The sequence below is a fragment of the Nycticebus coucang genome, chromosome 20 (genome assembly GCF_027406575.1).
Source record: "Nycticebus coucang isolate mNycCou1 chromosome 20, mNycCou1.pri, whole genome shotgun sequence".
Classification (NCBI taxonomy): Eukaryota; Metazoa; Chordata; class Mammalia; order Primates; family Lorisidae; genus Nycticebus; species Nycticebus coucang.
The window spans coordinates 24472371-24499153 of NC_069799.1; the positions used below are offsets into that span (position 1 = coordinate 24472371).

Consider the following 26783-nt stretch of genomic DNA (forward strand, 5'->3'; position numbering starts at 1 on the left):
GGCCTCATATTACAGTCACCCAACCAATGACAAGAGATCGCAGGGGGTGCAGGTTGGCTTGATCAGAGCTAGGTTATCCAAAAAGAAAACTGGATAATCCCCAAAACTGTGCTCAAATGTCTACAAAGTGTTACAAGAGACACTATTTAAATCTACCATGACCAGTCTCCCTCCAGGAAGCATGACAACATACATATGTGCTTTGTAGAAATTCAACACCAAGTCCTCCATCTTCTTGGTGTCAATGGACCCAAAATAATAATTAGTATGTGGCTTGATTTTGTTGAGGACCTCATCATCCACATAATTTCCACATTCCGCTTGGATGGTGTACAATTCCAGGAGGGCACGAGTCACAGGGGGGCAGGGCCGGCGCCCAGAAACAATGTCTGCCCGGATCTGGAGGCATAGGAGGTATCTGTGAGGAGCAGAGGGAAAAAAGGGGAGAATAATTAGTTAAGACTGCAGCACTTCTATTCCTTCAATGCTGATGTCCCTTTGGAAAGAAATATACAACATAGACCCCCTTCATATGCATAGAAAAAAAGGGTATTCTCTATGAAGAAGCCTCCTCTCACTCCTTGGGCTTCTAAACTTTGGTTTATTTACAGAAACTAGTTTCAAAGGCTAATGAATAGAATGGTAATGTTATTATTTTTTTTTCTTTTGATATAGAGTCCACCCTGTGTTGCCCTTGGTAGAGTGCCGTGACATCACAGCTCACAGCTCTTGGGCTTAAGTGATTCTCTTGCCTTAGCCTCCCAAGTAGCTGGGATTACAGGCACTCGCCACAATTCCTGGCCTTTTTCTGTTGTTATTGTTGTTGCAGTTGTTATTGTTTAGGTTTCCTGGGGTGGGTTCAATCCTGGCACACTGGGTGTATGTGGCTGGCACTGTAACTAACCACTGTACTACAGGCGCAGAGCCTAGAATGGAAATTCTTAACTGCTGTTCTGGTCATAGTCGATGATTACTGTTAGAATAAAGTAAAAATGCCAATCACATCAACTGTCTTCTTGGATTGAAAATGTTAACAAAAATTAGAATGCCAGTCTTAAGTTCTGAAGATTAATGAAATTTTAAAAATAATGAGAGTCTTAATCATTGGCTAGAAGAACCTAAGGTTACCCTTCTTTATCATCTCTACCTCGTTCATGTTACTTTCTCTTTTTCCTAAAAGAACTTTAACAAGTTTCTTGCCTCCTTTCCTTAACATTATAGGAAGGAGCTTATCCCTGAAGGCTACAAGACTGTCTCTCCATAGCCCCTGCATTTACACCAAAAGTTACCATTCAAATACTCAGAAACAGTAAATATTCTGTTCTTAATAAACTGAGTCCTTTATTTTTGCAATTGAAGTGGAGTGTGTTTTAATGGCCCACACAATCTCAGAGGAGATGGAATTGAAATAGCTACTGACTCTACAAGGGAAAGCCTACTTAGTTTGGTGGTTTGGGTGAGATCAGGGGACAAAAAAAAAATTACCAGTTTAAATGCCTTTTAAAAATAGTTTCAGTTTTCTATCTTTATATCGAGTTTGTTACATGACACTAGTGCACAGATACACGAGCTCTAAAGTAAAAATCACCAGTATTAAAGTTTCAAAGATTAAACATCAGTGACTTTTTAAAATACCACAAAGAAAACAAAGTTGCTTCATTATATCATTTTTTTATGTTTCCATTTCTCAAATGGAAATCAAAAAGCTAAAGGGAGTAAACTTATTTTGAAATTGACAACATTTCAAACTAATTGGGATTACTCAATTCTAAGGAAACTTTTAAAACTTACCTTAATAAAAAACTGTTAGGTTTCAACCCTGAAATTACTACTATTCTCCCAGAAATAAATAAATGCTATACGGAAAGATTAATTTTCAAATGCAAATATAAAGTACCTGGAAATACTCTCAGTCACCTGAGAAGCATAAGATGGATAAAATTTTACATTAAATGCAAAAAGCCAGGAGCGATCTGCAATAATTAAATATCATGATTATTTAAACAATCAATAGAATGACATTTTTTTTTTTTGTAGAGACAGAGATTCACTTTATTGCCATCAGTAGAGTGCCATGGCATCACAGGGCTCACAGCAACCTCTAACTCTTGGGCTTACGCAATTCTTTTGCCTCAGCCTCCCAAGTAGCTGGGAATACAGGCGCCCACCACAATGCCCGGAAATTTTTCTGTTGCAGTTTGGCCAGGGCTGGGTTTGAACACACCACCCTCTGTATATGGGGCTGGTGCTCTGCCCACTGAGGCACAGGTACCACTCAGAAGGACATTTTTGATAAAACTTTAAGGTCAATGTTTAAATGGTACAGATCAATCTCACTGCAGATCCGTGTGCAGAATTTTATTTTATTATTTTAAAAATTAACACAATTTACCAAACTAAAAGAAAATAAAAAATAAATTAGAAATCAATTACACAAATAACCCATCATTAACATGAATAGGTTCACTTCCTTAGAAACATTTATTTCTACTTTCATAAATGTTTATGTGGTGATCCATTATGCAAACATTTTAATATGACTTCCAAGTACTAGCTTAGAGATAAGATTTCTTTTAATCACAGGCTTTTCAGTTGCCAAATATTCTCTGCCATTTTCTTAAAAAATAAAAATTAAAAAAAAAGCATTTCAAGATTTCTACTTTGTTGGTGGAAGGGAGTAATACTACTCATTGCATTACTAGTAGGATGCAGTATTTGAATAAAGTGTGAAAGGGATACCAGAAAAGGGAAGGTTTGGTAAAACTTCACAATACTTAAAGACAACAAAATTGTTCCCCAGGCTTTATACAAGAAGCATAAGTACCCTCAAATAAAATCAAGTTTTCTGTGTTGTGATCTAAAGGATAATCATTCATATCATAAATGACTTCTTAAAAATAAATCTTACCATTTATGCATTAAAACTTAATGTTGTGATGTGTCTCATTTTGAATGCTCAAAATAATAAAACTATAGGGAAAGGGGCAGGTATTACTTTTCTAAGGGGTTTCAAATCACTCCATTAGACTGAATTTAGAGTTCTGCTCCAAGTTCACAGGATTTTTAAATAAAAACAAGGCTGGGCATATACACCTTAAAAGATGTTGACAGATCTCTAATTTCTTGACTTGAAGTTTCTTTAGTCCCATCTTCTTCTTCAATGTGTCATTTTATCTTTTTCTCCCCGCCAGCACACTCCCTTTCCTCTAACTCAATAGTCCACAAATAGTTATTGACTGGCTACTGTGGACATAAATGCACTTTTTCTGTATTTAGGGCACTACGTCACTGTTCTACTAATAATATCAATCCTATGTCTGATTTCACGTTTACTTTACACATATAAAAATAGGATACTTGGATACAGGATTTTTCTAAGTATTGTTAAATATTATGTCTCTTGCCTTGCAGCACTTTGGTGACAGCATCAAGCATCCAAGCACTGTGTATGAAAACATACGTTTTGGAGGTGACTGTCACTCCAGAGTAAAGCAATGCCATCACAGGATTATCGTTTCATAATGGTTAATTGTTGATTTTTTTTCTAGGTATTAACACAGCACTTGAGTGCCTGGCTATGACTACAGGAATAAATTTCTAATAGAATGCCTATGTTTTCTAAAAGGTAATGAAATGTATCCATAACACTAGTCTTTTTCTAAAGTGACAAATACAAATTGTATATATTTCTGGTTCATAATACTATGTTGTAAAGTATGAATACATTCTGGGATGGCTAAATCAAGCAAATTAACATAGTTGTTATACCTCAGATATGTTTTTGTGTTGAGAACACTCAAAATCTACTCCTAATCATTTTCAAGTTAAATTTTCATTTATTTTTATATTGCCACATCATCATTTTTACCCGGCTATATAGCAACAGACCTTCTAGCTATAAACAGTTTATATATTAATCATATGCAAGCATTCAACAGATGGAGTCTTTTCAGGTAACTTTGAGAAAATAAAGGTTTTAAAGACAAATTTTCAACAATAACAATGAGGTTGATATTTGTCACAAATAACTCAAAAATTAACGTTTACCTTTGCTAATTATATTTTGACTGAAAGCTACAATGAAATCTTGGCAGAGATGAGGCTTAGAGAACTCATCTGGTGAGAGTGGACATTTGAAGGCACTCGGAGATTCTATGGGTACATGGGAAGAAAGGGGTAAGCAGGCCTAACTATAAACCCAGATTCAAAGAGTAAAAACAGTGGCCCTTGATTGTGGAACCAAGGAGAAGTAAAGACAGTGAAGGTATCACAGCCCTGGAAAGATGCTCGAGTACTCACTCTTCCAGAACATCTGCAACCAGTGTACCTTTACTACTCTGGATCCACAGATATGCTGACTAAACTAATTAGACACTTCCAAATCAAAGCCACGCCCATGGTATATGTCTACTAAGAATCAAATCTACAAAAATCATCACATGATGGCATGTCTTCTTGCATGAGAAGAACATCTTCTCATTCTTTCCCAGAAAAACAAAGTCAGACACTGTGAGGGAACATTTAGGAATGTGAGTCTAGAACTTCCTAAAAAATAGAAGACCCTAAGCCAAGTTCAAAATAGTCACAATTCTTCAAAAATATCATTAGCATTATTAACTCCTAAGATGGTATTACATGCAAAACAGAACTGATTAGTCTAGCACTATATTATTATCCCAGCTTATATTCCTATAAATGTTACAGATAATAAAGGGATAAATAGATGTAATGATTAACTTAACAACCCCCAAATATGATTTAAATACTCACTTCGCATTTGTGTTTTTATCTTTTTTGTGGGATCAAGCCAGATCTGCAGGAGGAGAGAAAAGTTTAATGAACCCAGAAGAAAAACTCCAGAGTCACAAATAGAGCCATTTATGATTCACCTACTTGTTAAACTGTAAGCACAATTTCATAAAGTCCTATTCCAAGCAGCTTTCCTCTGTTAGCATTTCACTAGGCTAAGTAGTGACTTGGTTTTCAGTACATGTGTTTACGTGTGTTGAGTTTCTGTGTGTGCTTTAAATAAATACTAAATGCTTCTAAGGTGACTCTTATGGCCTCGTTCTCTTGGATCTGAAATGGAACTACACTTTCTTTTTTTTTTTTTTTTTATTGTTGGGGATTCATTGAGGGTACAATAAGCCAGTTACACTGATTACAATTGTTAGGTAAAGTCCCTCTTGCAATCTGAGGATGCAACAGTGTTGGTTAACCAGGTCTTCTGACATTTCCCTACAACATTTTAATACAGGTTCTCAGAGAAAAAGTGTTCCAAATGAGGCTTGATCCTCTCATGACAGAAAAATCTGGGAAAAGAGTGCTAGACAATGTATCCTAATAGCATATGTCTACTCATAGGATACGAGCAGTGTTAGAAAGAACCTCAGAATATATGGTTAAAATGTCCACAGAGAGTGGGATTGGTCAAACTCATGCCTAAGTCACTATGAATCCGGGCAGTCCCCTAATTACAGATATCTGATTTGCATAAAGCTTGCACTTATGAATGGAGGCTATTACAGTAGGCCCCGAAGTTACAAACATCTCACTAACCTACAACTCATACTTAGAAATTTAGGCTATCACAGGTAATGGGTAAATGTATCTGTTCTATCTTACATACAGATTCAACTTACAAACAAAACTATACAACCTACCTCCTTCATAACCCGTGTATTTGAACACTTGTGGGAACACAAACCACATGGGCTTATTAGGACCCCATAACTCTCTTGACTTTTGTAACATTTCAAACTCTCTCATACCTATTTTATCCCCTTCATCAATATTTGCCTAACTTTCAAGTGCAAATGAATGAATCACCTGAACATCTAATAAAAAATGCAGCCTGGAGTTTATCTAACAAGTTTTTACATTGTGCTAACACTGCTGCTCCTGGGACTACCTTTGGAGTAGGAGAGCCCAAAATTTCTTTTGACATAAAAATGATTACTTTTTCCCAAAGCAAAATGTACACAGACAGTTTTCAAGTCTTACTGGCTTATCAGCCTACACTGAGTTGTCAAGTCAGCTCCCTACAGAAAGCCCTAGCAGGGCACTGTTTCCACATACTGCTCCCCATCCAAATACTGCTCCCAATAATAATAAGCAGCTCTAAAAATGAACAGCAAGACCCAGCTGCCCCCCACACTGATTCACAACTACAAATCCCCACCCTACCTTATTGTCTTCAGTATCAAACCTAATCTCTCTTGTCCATTTCAAATTTCCAGGGCAGTGATCCCTATACCTATCCCTGCGTCCTATTTTTTTTTTTTTTGACTTAGATGACAGGAATTTATTTTCTCACAGTCTTGGAGGATGGGAAATCCAAGATCAATCACATTGTTGAAACTGCAAGGGTTTGAAACAAAGTAACTCTGATTAAATCAAGCTAGTAGAATAGTAATACATCTCTGTGGGAAATAAAACAGAATGTTATACAAATCTATCCAGGAAGAAAAAGCATTCTTTGCCTAGGTTACTTTAGGATTAGATTTTGTCCACAACAAACAAGAAGACCTTTTTAAAATTTTATGGAACAAACGTTAAAAAATCAAATTAGATTATATGTGAATAATTTAATTCACTTCCAAATATATTTGAACAATGATTTCCTGAAACCTGATTTTCTCAGAAAGGACATCTCACTTTTTATTCCCCAGAAGTTTTCAGTTAAAGCCTAGACACAAAGTGTGTGCCTAATGTTTGTGTATTTTCATCTGACGTTTTTCTAAGAGTAACTATGATGTATTAGGAATTATAAATTATTTAGCATTAGCATATTTTTGACCAAGAATGCTATGGTAAACCCCACCCAAATTTGTCCTTATGTTAATATCATCTGACTTAATGACCTTAACCTCTCCTTGACTTCAGCCATAGCCTTCACGGCCACAGGCCAGGTCATGTCATCACACTTCTCAGAAACAGACATTTCCTCTCATCTAAGTTTTCTAAACACTTATTACCACTGTGCCTAATCTTCAACATCTTTGCAATTCTACTCCTTCCCTAAGATATTTTTTCGAAGCCAATCTCCTATTTCAGATTCAATTACTTTCCTTCCTAAGACCCTCTGACTAATCATCTTGATTGCATCTCAACAACATCTCCAATTTTCTCATTGCTTTGTCCTCTAACTGTAACTACCATAAATACAGCCAAGAGAGAACCTATCCAATACTCCATTTCTCCACTATTATACCCAGTTTGATGAAGGCAGTTAGAGAAAAACGCACGAATATATTCTATTGTCGTCACAATTTTATGATCTCCAATCTCAGTCAATAGCAACCCCTGTGCTAGCTCTTGGGTGGCTGTCTCCCCTGGTCCCACTGCAACCCTACTCACTCATAAACAGATGGTTTTGCCATCTGTTTCACAGAGATTTTATACTGCACTTTGTACAACTCAAATTTTTTAACCACACTACACCACCTCTTATCATGTTTCTTGCAGACTCTGTATGAGGTCACTCTCTTCACTCGAGGCTAATCAATTTCATGAATTTAGAACATTTTCTCATCATCACTCCTCTCTGTGATCAGCCATCTATGTTTCTTGGGCTTTCTCACAGGAAAGCCAAAGCTATTTACAATAAAGCAAATCCTCCAACCCTCCCAACCGTTAGTCAACTATCTGCATTGTCCAGTATGATAGCCACCACTCACCAGTCATGCCAGCCATATTTAAAGTGATCAACAGCCCCCTGTGGCTCCTTGTGGATACACCTTACAAATAATACTCTAGAAACAGAAACTAATCCATGTCCCAAGAACTTTCTGACATGAACAGACAGATGGGGTCACATGTTATACTAACTTGGGTTATTTTTAAAACAACATGATTAAAATCCTCCTCTTATATTTCCCTGTAAGAAATTTCAATGTGCTCTAAAAAGCAAAACAGGGGGTGGGAAATGGAGATAAAAGTGGAAGGCACTACGACAGAGTGTTCAGGGGGAAACCCAAGCATCACTGCTGCCCTGCATACTAAAAAGGATACCCACTAGACAGAACTAGTGTCTCAGCCCTAAGTCATATTTAGCAGTGATAAGAAAAAGGCAAGACAGAAGTACAAGAAACAAAATGTGTTAAAAGTTCCATCATGCAGTTAAAGATAAATGCCTTGTGTTTTCACCCTTAACCTCTGTCTAAGCTTTGCTCTGTGCTCTATTTTCTCATGCCTGAGACTTCAATAAAAGCCTGTGAGGGACATAGAGAGGGTGTGCACCTTTGTCTCTCCCCCCGGAGAGCTGGCTGGTGTTGGCCTCCCCAGGTCCCTCAGTTCAACACAAATGGACTGAGTAGATGTTATTCATTTGCTGTCCAGTTGCACCAACAGCTACTGGACAGGGCAGGTATTCCAAATTCCCACCAAAATGAAAACATCTATTGGAAGTACTGGGGTACATCCTCTAATGTCGCCTTCCCTTCTGTTCTTTTCATGGCCAGGCTCTTAAAATAATAGTTCACACATGTGCAGAAATTCTACACCATTAATTTTCTATGGCTTCACCTACTCCTTGATCCCCAAGCATTATCTAGCCAACAACCTACAAATACGTCCAATTCGGCAAAATGACAATTAAGTTTACTCTCCAGTGATTAACTCTACCCAAACTGCTACTTTTCCTCCAAAGACCTATGTAAAGTCTCCACAAACTCCCCAGCGCCCAACTTTGACGTTTGAACTTACCTTCCATACTCAACATCACACCTCAGAGGTGATGGGTCATACAGCCTGCCAGGCACATTCCCCACACAGTGTCTCTGTGTCTTCCTCTTCACCCCTAATACCACCTCCCTGGTATTCATCACCTCGTGGCTAGATGTTCACAATCATCTCCTGACCTCCCTGTCTCTGGTCTCAGCTCCCTGTATAATTGCTTTCAACTCCAGGAACAAGTTCTTTCCGAAATGTAAATCTGACCAAAAATCTTTCTTCTTAAAATCTGGATTCCTTAACATGAGATACAATATATTCCAAAAATGGTCTCTGCCTATCTTTCCAGCTGCTTTCCCAGCATCTCCATCAGCACTCCCCACAGAGCCCCCCAAAAAACCTGGGATTCCAGCTGAAAGAGAGCACTTGCTGAGAAAACACAGCAGTTGCTGAGAAAACACGGCTTTAAAACTGGTCCCCAGCTCCTCTTTCCCATATGCCTGTGCCTCATGGGTCTTTTCTATGTGGAGATGATGGAACTGCCACCTCCGCCATCCCCAATAGACAGCTTAAAATGCCTCATGTGTATCAGGACCTTCCATGCTGGAGCCGCTGCTTCTCTTGTGCAGAATGTCCATTCCCTGCTCACATCCAGAATATTGCCCCTAATTTTCAGTAGCTATGTCAACACTAAACTGTTCATCTCATTCCCAAAATTGATAGATCTGCCTTTATGTAACACAAAATATTCGTTCCAGGCAGTAAAACTTCAAAAAGTGTCTCCTCTCTAGTCCCTAATAAATGTCAGGCAGGTATTTAGGACAGAGTATATTAGGCTCTCATAATGAATAGAGTTAGATTATAAGGAGGTTATACACTTGATAATTTTAGCTTCACCAAATGGTTAATCCATTTTCTGTTCCAACATACCTGAGCAATATGACATCTCATAGTCCACCTGGTAACATCTTATAACATCTTTCAATAAATCTCCACTCCTATAACATCTCCTGCTATAACATCTTTCAATAAATTACACAAATTATGCAAATTAAACAATGAGCTAGTATTTTTTTTAACTGGGAAGGGGACAATAACGGCATGCCCAGTAAACATAAGCATTCATATGTATTATTGTATTTGGTGCGTATTTAGGAAGAATGGAGGTAGGATGAAAGATAAATAAGATTCCTAATTAATTAATTCCTAATTCTGTCTCTCCCGTGATTCTGATATGAAAAAGGAAGTCCCTTTTGAATAGCACTGGCACAGACCGGCACACTATCACCATGTGTAAGTTAGCTCAAGTCACACATGTATTAATGTCATAATAGAGTGATCAACAGTCAAACTCATAATAGAAACTCAGCCAGCACCGTCCTTCAACACCCTATACAGAAAGTCTTGTAAGAGGACTTTCAGAATTTGATGACATGGAAAATTCCTCCGAGAAAAGATGGTACACTCCTATATTCCCAGTTATGATAGCTACGAAACAGTGTGTCTATTCTTAATGAACAGGAAGTTCACAATTTTGCATTTTGCCTAAAATCTACTTTTTTCTACCTAGTTTTGCCTGAGTTTCGAACTTATCTATAACATTTTTTGCCCTAGGCACCTTGGGTTAAATATTTAACTTCTCTATGCCTCACATTTTCACATTGTGGCTGATAATCATTACCTTGGAAGCCTCTTCTGAAAACTCCCTGAGACAACATGTATAAGGTGCTGAGAACTGTGCCGGCCACACAGTGCCAATCCCAGAATGATCAGCTGGTAACAGGCATTTCTATTCTAGTACTAATGTCTTTGTGGTAAATGCCACATCTGATTCTTAAAAAAAATAAATTCTAAATAATTATGCCTGGTTATAAGCCTCAACCCAACAAGTACGGTATTTTCATCGAGAAAAAAAGCATCTCATGCACTAGGTACATTTGAGATGAATTACAGATAGAGCATTTTTCATGCTAGATGCTATCTTTTAAGACATATCCAAAATTAAATTCATTTGTTTACTTATTCTTTCCAGAGGTTATCTGAGCCAAAGTTCAAACTGTTGGAAACTATATTCATTCTATCCCCTTCCACGGCCCATCAAGTCTTCTTTCTCCTAAATAAACTCCTCCAACTTCCCAAAAACCAGGCCTTACTTATTCTTAGTATCTGCCATCCTTTGCTCATACCGGTCAATCATTAGATTGATTCTGTCTCCTTGCAAAGACTCTCTTATTCACTTTTCTATTTCCATTGCCACAACCTTAAAGCCATGTTTGTGCTTTCAGTAATCACCCTTATTCAAGTCCCCTTTCATCCCATTCTCAGTGTTAGCACAAGTGTTTTATTTATTTATTTATTTATTTATTTATTTATTTATTTATTTATTTATTTATTTATTCCTTTAGACACAGTGTCTCACTCTGTTGCCCCAGGCTAGAGTACTGTGTTATTAACCATCTCACAGCAACCTCACACTTCTAGGTTCAAGTTAACCTCCTGCCTCAGCCTCCCAAGTGTCTAAAACTGCAGGGATCTGCCACAAGGCCCAGCTACAAAGTGACCTCTTGAAGGCAAAAGTGCTCATCTCACATACTTGCTTCATCCTATCAATGACTTACCATTTGGTAGGATAAAGGAAATTACCCAAGTCTCAGTGAATAGCCTAGATACCCCGACATGATCTGACCTCTGCTAATGCCCAGCCCTACCCTACAGGCTTCTTTAGAATTTTCAAGCAGATAGCTGCCCTAAACTCAGGGTCCCCTGTCTGTACTTCCTATGTTCTGTTACCCAGCCAAGGTCCACTCACACCATAGGTCTCTGCTCAAACAACATTCCCTCTTAAGAACGGTCTTCCTAGATGGAGTCCCGGCACCCTGGCACCCGTAACATTTTGGTTATAGCGCAGGCCACAAACACCAAGACCGGTGGGTGAGTTGAAACGAGCCCAGGCCAGATAAACAATGACAACTGCAACAACAAAAAAATAGCCAGGCATTGTGGCAGGGACCTGTAGTCCCAGCTACTTGGGAGGCAGAGGCAAGAAAATTGCCTAAGCCTGAGAGTTTGAGGTTGTTGTCAGCTGGGCACTCTGCCGAGGGTGACAAAATGGGACACTGTCTCAAAAAAAAAAAAAAAAAACAGAACAGTATTTCTGTTTAGTGTCCATAATTTTTCCTGTAGAGCAGGAATCAAAATGTAGTAACTGGGTAATTAGTTCTTTCCTCTGTCTCCTCAACTAGAATATAAGCAGAGACATCTAGGAGGCCAGGGTCTTTGTGTTCATGGTTCTCTATTGGATCCTTTGCCATTGTGCCCATAGGGAGGGTTTTTTTTTTTATTGTGTAAAAAACCACATAGTATAAAACCTTCCATTTTAAACATTGTCAAGGCACAGTTATGTTAACTATATTCTCATTATTGTACAACAGATCTCTAAAACTTTTTCATTTTGCAAAACTGAAACCATTTGAACAATTCCCCGTTTTCCTTTCTCACGGCCCTAGGCAACCACAATTCTATTCTCTGTTTCCATGAGTTTGATTCTTCAGATGCCTCATCTAGCAGAATCATACAGTGTTTATGTCACTTAACATTTTAACTCTACATTTATTCATGCTATAACAAATGACAAAATTTCCTTTTTTAAGACTGAATAACATTCCCTTATACGTATGTACCACACTTTTTTTATCCATTAATGGACATGTAGCTACGTCCACCTCTCAGCTATTATGAATAATGCTACAATAAGCATGAGTGTCCAAATACCTCTTCAAGGTCTCACTTTCAGCTATTTTTGATCTATACCCAGAAATGGGATTGCTGTGCCATATGATACCTCTACTTTTCATTTTTATGACATGTCCATACTGTTTTCTATTAACAGCTGTACCATTTGACGTTCCCGCACACAGCGCACAAGGGTTTAAATTTCTCCACATCCTCCTTGATACCTCTTACTTTCTTGTGATGACAATGGACAGGGTCTGAGATGGTTTATAGGTAACAAGCATTAGTTAATGTCTAGATATGGTGAGGCAACAAAAATAAATAAAGCAAAGTTTGTATCCTCAAAGAGTTCACAGAGTCATAGCAGGAAAGAATAACACACACATAACATTTGTACTACATTTGTAGACCACAGGCAGAAAAATTACCAAATCCCCTCTGCAGTAGGCTGAGATTATGAGTAGAATATAAATTAGACACATATATTAGGAGTTATCAAAATAAAATATAATGAATCTCATTATGTAAATATCACTCTTATGCAAAACTAGTGTTGCAGAAATTCTGGATTTCTTAATATAGCATAGTCTATTTCTACTAACAGAACACATCAGTCTATACATTCGACAACATACTGAATTTTGTCCCTATTTTGCAAAGATTAAATGCTCATAGGAAACTACTAACTGGTAAGTTCAAAAATTTAGATAACAACAACCATTCTCACCACATTCTCTTTTATGCCTTTGAAGGCCAACAAAGAAGGACATGCTTGGAAACACTATTAAGATCAACTTATAATTTATAGCCTCAAAAATGTCCAGTTTAGTCATATATGTTGTTACTTCTGAGAAGAGCGTTGTACACACAGACCTAGTAAGGGTACTCACACACTCTTCAGCAGGCTGGCAGGCAATTTAATTGCCTCTAGTCTAAACATGAAATTAACACAAACTAAACATCAAGATTAGAAAAGTAAGCAAGTTCAGAAAATGTCCTGTTCTATAATGCCATCCTTCCTACCCTGTATTTTATTAGCGGGACATGGAAATACAAACAATGATGTCATGTAGGCAAATAAAATGCACACTCAGGTTTCTGTACTCACCCTTCTATTCTTCTTTCTGTGGTTTGAGTGTTAGGTCTCAAACAGTAATCCCTTTTACTCTCATCATGAGCCTTGGGTATCCTCACATAGAATCCCTCCAATGTGTCTCCATCCCATGTGTCAGGCACCCTTAATACCCACCATGCAGGTGCCTACACAGTGTGAGCTCATTTATCCATCCTTAGCAACAAAAAGGCAGACTGAGACATTGAAAACCAAACGTTTAATGCCATTTTTAAAACTCTGTGTTGTTTTTATGTCAGAACACCAATTTTCAATCGATGACAATTACATTCTGTCTGCTTACAAGTGTAAAACACACACATACAAAAGAACTCCCAAAACGTATAGATCATTTTCTCTACACAAGATAGTTTTTCAATATTTACCAGATTTCTAAGGTGAAGTCTTGATAACACAAGTTATTTTAAAGATAAATTTTATACGATAAAAACTTGTTTTAAAAAGTTCTTAAAAGTAAAGATAGTGTCAAAGTCACTTACCTTCTCCTCAACATTTTCATAAAACATGAGCCCAAAATAGTCCCTTTCTAGCACATCCAGATGGTCACATACGTTGTCCAATAATGCTTGTCCCACTGAATTTTTCTGAAGAAAAAAGCAGCATTTTTTACTTTTCAAGCACTAAAGATTTCATGAGTACTGTAACTACAGAACATACTGGCAGATCTATGATATAGTGTAAAGTAACCTAACATATTTATTTCCCAATTTTATGACAATATGAAAATGATTCATAATGCTTTTCACTTTAGCCCTTATACCTCCCACTCATAAAAAAGCAGAAAATCTAAAGTGAAATCATAATAAAATGCCCTCTGCTTTATTGATACTAGTCCCTGTAACAAAAAGGACTAAAAAGGCACTATGCGAGCAGTTCCTTTACTAATGTTAAAAATGGTAGAAAATCTGTTGAGACTGCTTCCCTCTATTCCTTCAGGTGGCTCATGACATATGACTGGATAGTCCCCAGGAAAATCAATCAGCCCCATTATTCAATATATCCTAACATCATTTATTCCACCAACATTTTAGTTTGATGTTTCACTTTTTACCACATTTGTAGACAGAATTTTCTTTATTTTATTTCTACTTCCAAAACTAACACTTTTATTAAATCAAGGAAAGATTCACTGTAGAAAAGTCAACAAAGGTTTTACCAGAACAAAGTATACCTTTTTACAAAATATGTAGATATTAACAGCAAACTCTTTCTGACATTTGCTTATATGTTCTTTTAGTTATTTTAAACCAAACATAAACAATGTTAATTAGTAGGGAATCTGCTGCTAATGATGATTACATGAAGAGCTAATCCACTCTTCATCCTTTATCTGTGATTTAGAACATCTACAAAATGCTTTATTATTCCTAGTAATGAACTGATTCAGGTTTCACCAAAAAGTAGCAAAACCGAGTGGCTGGTAGAATCTGTCTCACTACATCATACTCGCCCATTATCTTTGAGAATAAGAAATAACCACAGCACCATATAAATAGTTAATTTTTGTGTGTGTGTGTGTGAAAAGTCAGTTTTTAGGTTATAACAGTGGCCAACTAGATCAGTTAGCATGTAACTGACATTTTTGTAATTTTCGTGATGTACAACATTTTAATGAGAAAACATGAACACTTCAGTACCCTGTTATGTGCCCCGTTTAGAAATCCTTAATAGCAATTCCCTAGATAACGCTGGTTGGTACTGCAGCATAACCTAGTGAAAGTTGGCAGTGATCAAGTAAAGACAAATTAAAATACTAATGTGATTTCCCATACATATGATTGGTCAAAAGTAATAAGTTTGATAATAAGATATATTAATGATAATGTGGTAAAATCAAACTTAAATGACTGCTGGTTACAATGTAAGTTATTGGCACATTCACTTTGGCAGTATCTGTGAAAAGTGAAGTGAAACTTCATCAATAATTTCACCACTGTCTGTCTACCCTAAAGAAACTCTTGCACAGTAGATGAGGAAACTCATCCTACAATGTTCACTGAAGGGCCATTATTGTACATAAAGAAGGGGAATAAATGGTTCAGTCATATAAAGGAATACTCTACAGCTGTTAAAACAAATTAAGATTTACATATCATAAAATGATATACAAAGCAAGAAGGAAAAGATGACAATGAGATGAAGCAATGCCCCTAAGGTTTTATTTGGTTAAAGATCGAAAACACACAATAAGGTAGTAATGTCTGATTAAATGTTTATGGTGGATACCAACTGTCCCTTCTACTGTTTCTGTGTTTTTATAGTTTTTTAAATAATTCATGACTTTTAAGAAAAGATAGAACAAAACTAGATTTAAAAAATAAAGGACAATGGTCACTCCTGTGGTTCACTGATCAAAAGAAATTTATAAATTAATAGGTATTTTGGATCATCTAAATAGTCCTATAATCTATAGATAAAGAAATAGGCCCAGAGAGATTGAATCAATGATTCAAGGTCACTTAGGATCAAGTTAAATGCTCAAAAATCTAGATTCCCTCAATTTTAGGGTAGGTAGGAAAAACAAGGGACATGGGGTCCCTTGACCCAAGTTCAGAAAATCATTCTTTTCTATTCTTTTCCCTGTATAGGAGCAGCCTTGTCCCTTCCATCAAGGGAAGACACAGCACTTGCTCCTAGAACTTGGTGAAAATGCAAGAAGCAGCACCCATCTTGGAAGCAGCTCCTCATCAAATACCAAATTTCCTGGCACCTTAGTCTTGGACTTTCCAATTTCCAGAACTGAAAGCAATTCATTCCTGATGTTTATGAATGACGCAGGCTAAGGCATTTTGTTATGGCAAGAATTAAGACATAGATTTTCAATCCCCTTTCACTTCTCCCTATCTTTAAACACAATTGAAATATCAAGGTGAGCACAAGAACCATAAATCATCTGAATACATAATAAACTACTGTTCTACTTCATACACTTAAGATGTTATTACCAAGCTGAACTGTTTCATCGTTGTTAAAGTATAACTTCTATTTTTAACAAGAATGTCGGAAGTTAGGAAAAATGTTAATAGAAAATCAACTAGAGCAGCTTTTAACCAGCAAGATCAGTCCCATGTGGAGCAGAAGAAACAGTATCATTCTGTGCTCAGGTCCATGAGCTCTAGAATCAAATTACCAGGGATACAATATTGATTCAACAACAAACTAGCTGTGAAACATGGGCCAAGTTGTTTAATACCTCTACCCCATATTCCTCACAGTAACACTGGCAATACTAATGATGCCCACCTTACACAGAGTCTCATATATATTAAGTGACATAATCAAAGCGTTTCACACAGTTCTTCTGTAAACATTAGCTATTAGTAGATGTCATAAATTAAGTAATTAGTTGTAAAAAGCACTAAATTCTTCTGATTGACATAAAATGATAAGGTACTGAAGGCTTCAAAAATGACACTGGCTTCTGTCATTGGTTTTTGTCAGGCTTCTGTCAAAGGAATTATGCTTCATAAATCATGGGTGTTTTCTCATTAAATGAAACTACATAAATAAGCTAGATTTTAGCTATTATCTATCTCAAGGTAAAACATTTGGAGTTACAATTCATTATTCAGAAATACCAACCTACTACCATAAGGTCTCCTCAGGAGAAACATCTTACAGCCAAAGGTAATAATCAGAATATTTCATGACTATTCAGAACAAACACCGAGTACACAGGACTGGAGTACACAGTACACAGGACTGCTTGTTTTAAGGGACAGGTAATTTTGTTTGTAACGGAAATGACCTTTTTCTTTTCTTTTAATACAAAATTATGAAAATTAGATTACAGACACCTGGTGAAACACATTCACTGTGCCATGCCATGACCACACATCACTACAGCTCTCCACTCAGCTCTGTCTCACCTCTACCTCACAGAGGTATTTGAAACCAGTTAAGAGGACCACAGTACACTTCATCATCTGGGTCTTCTTCCTGCCGTTAGCAGAGGCCTCTGCTTTTATCTCAGTCTTTTCCGGAGAGGCAGAGCCTACTTCCGTGATCATCATTACAGCTTATGCTGTAGATGAAACAAAATCATAAAATGGTACTTTATAAACTCTCTCAATTATAGTTTTGGCAAGGAGTGGAATAAGAAAGTGTGAGAAGGGAAATAGCAGAGAGATAAGAGGGAGAAATCCCACAAGAGGAAGGTTCAAAAGTATAGGGGAAAATGAAGACTGGTAGTCTGACTCTCAGAATTCCATCTGAGTCACAGAACCCAAACCAGCATCACAATAGAATTCTAAATCAGGACAGTTACACCTTAAAGTGACCAAGACCATAGGTATTACTGTTCATTGGTTTCAACTAGTTATAAATGACAACTAACCCCCATTGTCCAGTTTTGTATAGGATACTTACTTTTCTGTGTACTTAGTTTTCTTCCTTCTATATGTGGTAATAGGAAAATGTTATCACCAAAGTATTGAAGCACAATCTTATTGCAAATTTACACATTAAAACCAAAATATACCACAATGCTAGCAGTTATGGCAACAGATTTTCAATGTAGTTTGCCTAATAGCAATAACATTAAATCTAGAGCAAAGATATCTCATTTTGTGTTCCAGTCGCACCATTTTTACTATCACTGTTCCAATGCAAAAGTTAATTTTCTGAGAAAGGTACTCAAACTATAATCACACTTGTAAAACCTCCATCCTGTCCATTTCGCTTACTCTTTTATTTGTGTACATGATGATAAGACAAATGTCTATGGACCCTAATCCAAACCAAATGAAGAAACTCTAGAGGAGAAAAAACATATCTAATGATTGATTTGATCTTGATTTTATCACAACTCATGGAAACAAAATTTAAATTAAATCTGAAAATAACCATTGGGTAAATTTACACAGGCAAAGGGACTTTCAAAGTGTGGAAACAACTGCCATAGAGAATAGGCAGAGCCTGGCAGAGATAGTCGATCATAGACTTTTTTTTCCTTTAACTAGTCATAAAAGTCCTGGCATCCTGGCCAAGAAGTAATGCCCCGAGTATCTTCAAAAGTGCTACAAACATAGAACTAGGTGTGATGGCACACACCTGCAGTCACACAGAAGTATTTCTGAAAATATGTATTATATGTGAAACACAATGAAGATTACGATGTGAGGTGGTCATATGGGCATTTACGGTGGGTGGCTTGTAGACATGAGGACCAAGTAGACAAGTAGGGCAGCTCAGAGATGGTCCCTCCAGACATGTCTGCAGTCAAAAAGGAGAATGAGACCCAGCTGATTGGGTGTCAGGCTAGTCTCCACTGCCCACCTTCCCCCCTTTTCCTCAACCCCCTTTTCCATGAGAGACTTCTGCAACTGAAGGTGGCTGGGAGGCACAGACAACACTCCAAAGCTCCATTTCTCTATCTGGCTTTATATTTTTGGACTTTGATTCTGGTAGCTATCTATAGGAGGAAGACTACTAATCTTGGAATTCTTTTCTCTCATCTCTAGGGATGTGGATATGCCATTTAAACTTTGGGATAGAGATGCTTATTAGGGTTAGCACAGCTGGTCTCCATTTCTTCTGTGTAAAGAGACAAATGATTTGCCCTTGTGTTTGCTGACTCAAGTGTTCCAGGTGCAATGAGCCTAGAGCCTTAGTGATCCAATGTAGGTTTCTGTTGTCCCGCAGCAGGACAGTGAGCAGAAAGCTCAGAGAGGGAGGTGGGGAACACTCAAAGAACCTTAGTTACAGTGTTCTCTGCATGAGATTTCTGTTTCTGCTTCATGTTCAGAGGCAATTAGTGAATACTCCACTCAAATTCCTGTGACTCCTGGAAGACATAAAGAAAGATGAGATATTTGTAGACTTTTTGATCTGGTTATTCTTCACCAAGGAGGCATGTTTAGAGCTACAGAGATGAAAATACTCTGAACTTCTCTCTATGAAAGGGATGTTCAATAGTGAGGGTTCACAGAAATGTCCCCTTGCTTTTAAACTCCAAATGCTTTGAGAAATTTCTTGAAACTTAGAGTCATTTGACATAGGCTATTTTGGCTGCTTCTAGAAAATTATTTCCTTGCTTCTAACTATGCACAATATGAATGCAAACCCTTGTGCATAAAGTCTTAGGCACGCTTATTAGGACTCCGTGGCAAATTTGTAGGTATGTAAATCATGTGGCTTTCCCTCTCCAAGTCCATTTTCTGCACCACATACCAGAAAGTCATAGGCTTCCTCTTTTCCCCCTGGAGAGGGCGCCCTTGTCATCATCAACAGCATTATTTGAAAACATCTCTGTATTTCAAATATCCCCCATAACTTCATTGCTATTGGAGAAGTGGTTAATAAATGAAGGTAGCACAAAATATGATTTCAAATCAGCTAATAAACTTATTCATGTAGATTTAAAATAGTTTTTACAGATGATTTAACATTTGTGACTGGTTTATAGATGATGATATAGGTTGATTTTGCATCTTTGCAATTTTATTTCAATTTAGCAACCGTACAATTATTATTTTTTTTCCAATAATGAAGCCTATGAGAATTAAGCTTGTTTTTTCTTAAAACACACTTTATGAGAATGATTCTAAATATATTTCTGAGGACAGGGAAACTCCTTTAATGGGACTTAAACAGATGATCCTTTGAGACTACAGTGGGTGGTTTTTAAGGAGGAGTTGTTTCTGGGAGAAATGACCTGAGTCTTTTCTAAGGTTGAAGAAATTTCTGAAGTTATCAGAAATGGTTTATTAAAGATTACGAGCCCATTTGAAGTAAACATTGGCTCATACTCAGTTGGTTGCCTATATCATACTGGGACCAGGCCAGCTGGATCTGTGCAAAAAGACAACTGGCAGGTGCTTTTGGTTTCATGGGCCTCTGCGTGGTTATCTTGGGATAGTTCACATCTAAGTTTTGTCTTAGTTTAGTAGATATTACCTTAATAGCTTGGTGACTGGTGTGCAGGTGTCGTAGTTTCTGAAAGGTCCCCTGTTGTCTTGTGGTGCACCTACAGAGTGCAGCAGGGGCTGAAAAGACAGGGTTCTTGTCACTCAACTCCCTGGCCACTGTCAGCTGTACTCAACCATCTGCCATAGTAAGGGGCTGTAGCCACAGGGCCTTCCAGGGTACCACAGTCTACCTTGGCAAGGACACTCACCACAGCTCCCAGGCCCAGAGCCACAGTAGTGAAGGTGACGCAAGGGAACAGGAGAAGTGGGTAACACGCTGACCCTTTGGCCCTATCTGGCTCCGCTTCTTTGATGCTGCAGATACAGATAACTGCACTACTTTGTGAATCGTATGTGATTACAAAATGGAGACAAACAATGACTCTGATTCCTTTGTGAATTTATTTTCTCTGGCACCAAGAAACCCTTTTAAAATCCCCTGAAGAGGTTGGCACATAAGAAAAAGTCAAGTCAGAGTGTTGGACATGAACTGGCTCCTCTGATTCAGGGGAGATTTTGTGAACCCTGAGTGGGATACTCTGCCCAGGAAAGGGAGGAAGAGCTCTAAGAAAGGTGCAGGGGTCCCTGGCAGGGTCAAAGGGACTCAGATCCTGGAGGAGCTGAAAGGAGAGCTGGTACAGTCCAGCCTTTGACTCTGGCTGTAGGCACAGACACCTACGAGGTGCTTTCAAAACTGTAGATTCTGGGCAAAGTTGGCAGCCTCCATAGCCACCATCCTGGTTGCTGGACCCCTGGGATCATACAGGAAACCTTGAGAGAAATCAGGTATATGTTGAGAATCATCCCCTGAAGGCTACCACACATCTTGAATTCTGAATTCTGAGGACCTGGGAACCTGCATTTTGCCCCTTCTTCTAATGGATGGTTCTTATTTATGCCCAGTAACTGGGGAAATGCAGGGTAAAGGGTACTCACCCAGAATCCTCTGCTGCAGGAGCTCTTAGCAGCAAAATCTCTAGAGGAGACAATAGGGCTGGGGCATTCTACACATCTGGAACTTCCAGGATTCCTCGGAGTTCCTTCATAGCCCCCTAGGCTTCTCCACACCCTTAGACCCTTACAGCTTTGGGGTTACTTCTGCTTTTTGTTCTCTGGCCATCTGTCAATTAAATCTTCATTCAAAAATAAAGAGATGGCTTGGCGCCTGTGGCTCAAGCGGCTAAGGCGCCAGCCACATATATACCTGAGCTGGCAGGTTCAAATCCAGCCCAGGCCCGCCAAACAACAATGACCATTGCAACCAAAAAATAGCCGATCATTGTGGCAGGCGCCTGTAGTCCCAGCTACCTGGGAGGCAGAGGCAGGGGAACTGCTTGAGCCCAGGAGTCGGAGGTTGCTGTGAGCTATGAGGCCATGGCACTCTACCCAGGGCAATAGCTTGAGGCTCTGTCGCAAAAAATAAAATAAAATAAAATAAAACAAGTAAAATAAAATAAAATAAAATCAAAAATAATAAGAAATGCATGCCAAATATTTAACAAGTTTCAGAAAATAGTTGTAGGGTGGCTGTAGCCTTCCTCAGCACGGAACCAGTGGAGACAACAGGTGATTTATTCTTCTAGGCAAAAGAAAGTGTTGGAGTGATTTCCCAGGCCTTAAATCCCATTAGCAACTGGCCATTCAATAAAAGCTCAGGACTTTCTTTATCCAGGCATTGGCATTTTTTTTTTCTGAAAATTAATCCATGAGGTCGATGACCAGTAGCTTCTTTCCCTTAACCACTGCTCCACAATAATCTCTGAACAGAGAGTGATTTCAGAGCCACAGCTAGACTACTGAGTGAGGCCCAGGGTGGTGAAGGAAGGAAAAGAGAGAAGGAGGATGTGTCCTTTTTGGCTCCTGCAGGGATCAGGAGAACTGGGGAGCATGCCCAGGAAAGCCTTGGGCTGGAAGCCCCAGCTTCTGGTCCCAGGGCTGAGTGTGGCTCCTGCAAGAACAGTACCGCCCTGAATGGGGGAGGCTGAGCCCTTGCCAAGGGGCTGCTGGGAGGGCTGGGCTAGTAAGGTGGCTGCAGCAGGCAATCTCATCAGGAAGGTCAAGGGCAGGTGTGTGTCCACTCCTAATAATCAGCAGACTTGATTGGTTTGACTATCTTTGTGGAGAAATGATTTTGCAGATGCTTAGTATGGGAATGTGAGATCAACGTGAACCTCCATAGAGGTTATATTAGTTTGCCATCCCACCAGCACTGTAAAAGTGTTCCCTTTTCTCCACATCCACAGCAGCATTACACGTTTGAGAGTTTGTGATGTAGGCTAATCTTACTGGAGTTAGGTGATATCTCACCTAACTGAGTGGTTTTGATTTGCATTTCCCTGATGATTAAAGATGATGATCATTTCTTCATGTGTTTCTTGGCCATTCATCTGTCATGTTCAGAGAATTTTCTGTTCAAGTCTCTTGCCCACATACAAGTGGGGTTGTTTGCTCTTTTTGTGGTGATTAATTTGAGTTCTCTGTAGATTCTAGTTATCGAGCTTTTGTCAGATTCATAACATGAAAATTTGTCTTCCATTCCTAAGGCTCTCTGCTTTGTCTGTGTTACCCTTAGCTCTGCAGAAACTTTTTAGTTTGATCAAATCCCATTTCTTTATTTTTGGTGTCGCTACATTTGCCATGGGAATATTCCTCATATTTTTTTCCCCTGGCCACTAACTTGAAGTGTGTTTTCCTCATAGTCTCTTCTAGAATTTATATTGTTTTATGTCTTAAATGTAAATCTTGTATCCAGTGAGAATCAATTTCTTTCAGTGGTGAGAGGTGCAGGTCCAGTGTCAGTCTTCCACATGTAGCTGACAAGTCCTCGCAGCACCATTTTAAATAAGGATTCTTTTTCCCAGTGCATGCTTTTGTTAGGCTTATCAAAGATGATACGGCTATATGTGGCTGGGTTCATCTCTACATTTTCTAACCTATTCCATAGATCTGCATCTATGTTTTTGTGCCAGTACCTTGCTATTTTGATCACTATACACTTGTAGAATAATCTGAGATGTGGTAACATGATGCCTTCAGATTTATTGTTATTTCTAGCTGGATTTTCCTAGGATACTAGCATGGAAGCTGGATGGGCATTCTAAGGCCTCTTCCTTGCAGGTTTTAGGGCAGCACTCTGCCTGGTAGATGCTGGTGGTATTAAATTGTTTCTTTGATCTTATTGTCCTCATTAGGATTCCGGAAATCCAGCCTGTTGTCTGGTTCAGCCTCCTGAAAACTTGTCTTATTTGATGTGGCCTAATTACTCAGGAGCAGAAGTGGCTAAGTCCTCAAGGTCCCTTTTCATCCTATAGTCTCTGGGTACCGCCCCTTCCCTGATGGCATCTCCACTGTGTGAGAAAGAATAGCACCCCGGGAATCCACAATGCTGTCAGCCTAGCCAATGTGGACTCCGACCGTTAAATATGTCCTAGAGGCTTTCCTGAAGATAAAGTCACTCCACTGTGTCTTCTGTAAGTGATTTGTGCATAATTGACGATGAAAAGGGGAGGGAACAAGAAAGGGAAGTCCCAGAAAAACACACTGGAGGGAAGAGAAGGGAGCCTGTGTGGCCTTTTGTGGCCTGGTGAGAAAACAAAGATGAAGGAGCTTGTGGACCACCCAATATAGAAAAGCCACATCTTCAAATCCCCAGCCACAGATCTCACCTGCTCCTTACCCGGCCAGGCTGAGGATGAAGTAATAATTGGAACTCTAGAACACCCCCAAGTTTGGGGTTTGCCCATGATCTCCCCATGTTCTGAGGACTGGATGCAAAAGCGTGTTTCTCCAAAGTAGGAGGATGTATCGAGTGATTATAAGATGTACTGAGAGTTGCAGAGACAGGAGGCTTTCGTTCCATCTTTTCTCCCTTAATTGTAAAATGTTAGTTACATTACATCGTGTGTTTTGATTAATGAAACTTATTTGGAGTAGTCTATCTGATCCTTCCCCTCTAAAATGCTCCACTGACTTTTAAGAATCGAGTAATTTCACTTAAAGCAGACAAACAGGCCCTTCAGCCAGGATATAGTGAGTCTGGGATTCTGTGGGCAAGGAGGACTCCACAGACAGAATTGTGTATTCCAAAGATAGGCTTCCACCTAGGTCAAGCAAACACTAGGCTGCTAATAATGCAATGCTGAGACAATGGAACTTCTTTCCATTCTTTGTTTTGTCCCCTTTTTGGATCTGACCTATCTTCCTGACTTGCAAAATAATATGTGAAACAAAATTTAATTAAAATAAATTACACATTGTCACATTCCCACATACAGGTTGTGATAAGCCAGTGAAATCTACACTTTGATGAATTTGAGCTCTCGCTATGCCAAGAGCCTTTTGGATGTACAGGACAGGGCATTAAAGAGGTTGTTTTGCCACCCTCATCCACCACGGAGAGGTGTTTGTCCTTCAATGCTGAATTAGCAGCCAACCTTAATGGCCATAACCACAGATAACAAACAGTGTTGCCCGGTTGGACCTGGCTTCTTTTTATGAGAAAGATGCACGCCTTAGCCCCTTTGACAGATGAGAAAACAGTGTGGGAATAATTTCTGCAGTGTGGGAATAAGCCATCAGGCTGTATCACTTGCTGAGAGCGTTTGCACACACTCTTCTGCATGATGCACAGGGATGCAGCCTCAGGAAGGTCTTGTCAATTAGGAGGAGCTTGCTCAAAGGCATACAGTTGTTAAGTGCTGGAATTGGAGCTGTCTGTCCCCCAAGCTGAGAACCAGGAGTTCTCCTTGCTCTTCAAAATCATTTGAATGTGTTTGGGGTAATTTGTGGCTTTTACCTATTGCTGGATGTGACATTATCTTGTTGTTTTGAAGATTCAATGAGATGTTTACCCATGACGCATAGTAAGAGCTCAAATGCTGAAATTTGTCTGTCCCCTGTGTGGGCAGAGGAGATGTGATAGACATTACCCAGCAAAACAAAAACTTTTTTTTTTGGAGGGATGCTCATATCTTCTTACCCTTTCTAGCTTTCTGAACTTCTTTGATAGGTGAAAGGGGAAGGAGTTTGGAACGTTTGGTCTTTTGGGTAAGATTTCTGCTTGGTTGTGGTTATTGCTGTGACAAGGTGGTTGTCAGATAGGAAATAAAAAAGGATAGTCTAGGCCTTCGTCAAGTACATAGATACACTTGTACTTGTATTTGGAGTGACCATCAGTGACCAGGATCACCCGGCAGCAAGTGACTTCCTGAGGCTGCATCCCTATGCATCATGCAGAAGAGTGTGTGCAAAAGCTCTCAGCAAGTGATACAGCCTGATGGCTTATTCCCACACTGCAGAAATTATTTCAAAAAATTGAGGAGGATGCAATCTTTCCTAACAAGTTCTATGAAGAAACATCACCCTGATAACAAAAAATGGAAAATATCCAACTAAAAATAAGAATTTCAGACCAATTTCGCCAATAAATATAGATGCAAAAATTCTCAACAAAATCCTAGCCAGATTACAGCTTATCATCAAAAAACTCATACACTATTATTAAGTCAGTTTCATCCCAGTGATGTTAGGCTTGTTTAACATATGCAGGTCCATAAACATTATTCACCTTATCAACAGAAGCCAAACTGAAGACCATGTGGTCCTCTTAATAGATGCAGAAATAGCATTCAATAAAATCTAGCATCCTTTTGTAATTAGAACACTGAAGAGTATAGGCATACGTGGCACATTTCTTAAACTGATTGAGGCTATCTATGACAAGCTCACAGCTAATCTATTACTGAATGGAGTGAAACTGAAAGCTTTTCCACTTAGAACTTGACCCAGAGAGGCAAGGTTGTCCTCTTTTGCCACTACTATTCAACATAGTGCTAGAAGTGCTAGCCAATGCAATTAGGCAAGACAAGGAAATAAAGGGCATCCAAATGGCAGCAGAGGAGATCAAACACTCCTTCTTTGCTGATGATCTGATCTCATACTTAGAGAACCCCAAAGACTGGAACCACAATATTACTGTAAGTCATCAAAAATACAGTAATGTCTCAGGATATAAAATCAATGTCCACAAGTCAGTAGCCTTTGTATATGCCAATAACAGCCAAGATCAGAGTCTACTTAAGGACACAACTGACTTTACCATATCTTCAAACAAACAAAAAAAATACCTAGGAATAGACCTAACAAAAGAGGTGAAGGAGCTCTAAAAAGAAAATTATGGCAACCTAAGAAAGGAAATAGCAGAAGATATTAACAAATGAAAGAAAATACCATGCTTATGGCTGAGAACAATCAACACAGTTAATATGTCCATACTTCCGAAAGCAATCTACCAATTCTATGACATCCCTATTAAAATACAAACATTATACTTTCAAGAC

General features: G+C 38.7%; 1 protein-coding gene across 1 annotated transcript; it reads right to left on the reverse strand.

Annotated features, from left to right (window-relative positions):
* Positions 1 to 303: 303 nt before the first annotated feature.
* Positions 304 to 17492, reverse strand: LOC128573116 (band 4.1-like protein 2). Its single transcript, XM_053573310.1, has 4 exons — positions 17407 to 17492; positions 14017 to 14121; positions 4771 to 4813; positions 304 to 418 (listed from the first exon to the last, which is right to left on the reverse strand). Exons 1-4 carry the CDS (start codon positions 17461 to 17463, stop codon positions 354 to 356), a joined length of 270 nt encoding a protein of 89 aa, XP_053429285.1. The 5' UTR covers positions 17464 to 17492; the 3' UTR covers positions 304 to 353.
* Between the last annotated feature and the right edge of the window lie 9291 nt (positions 17493 to 26783).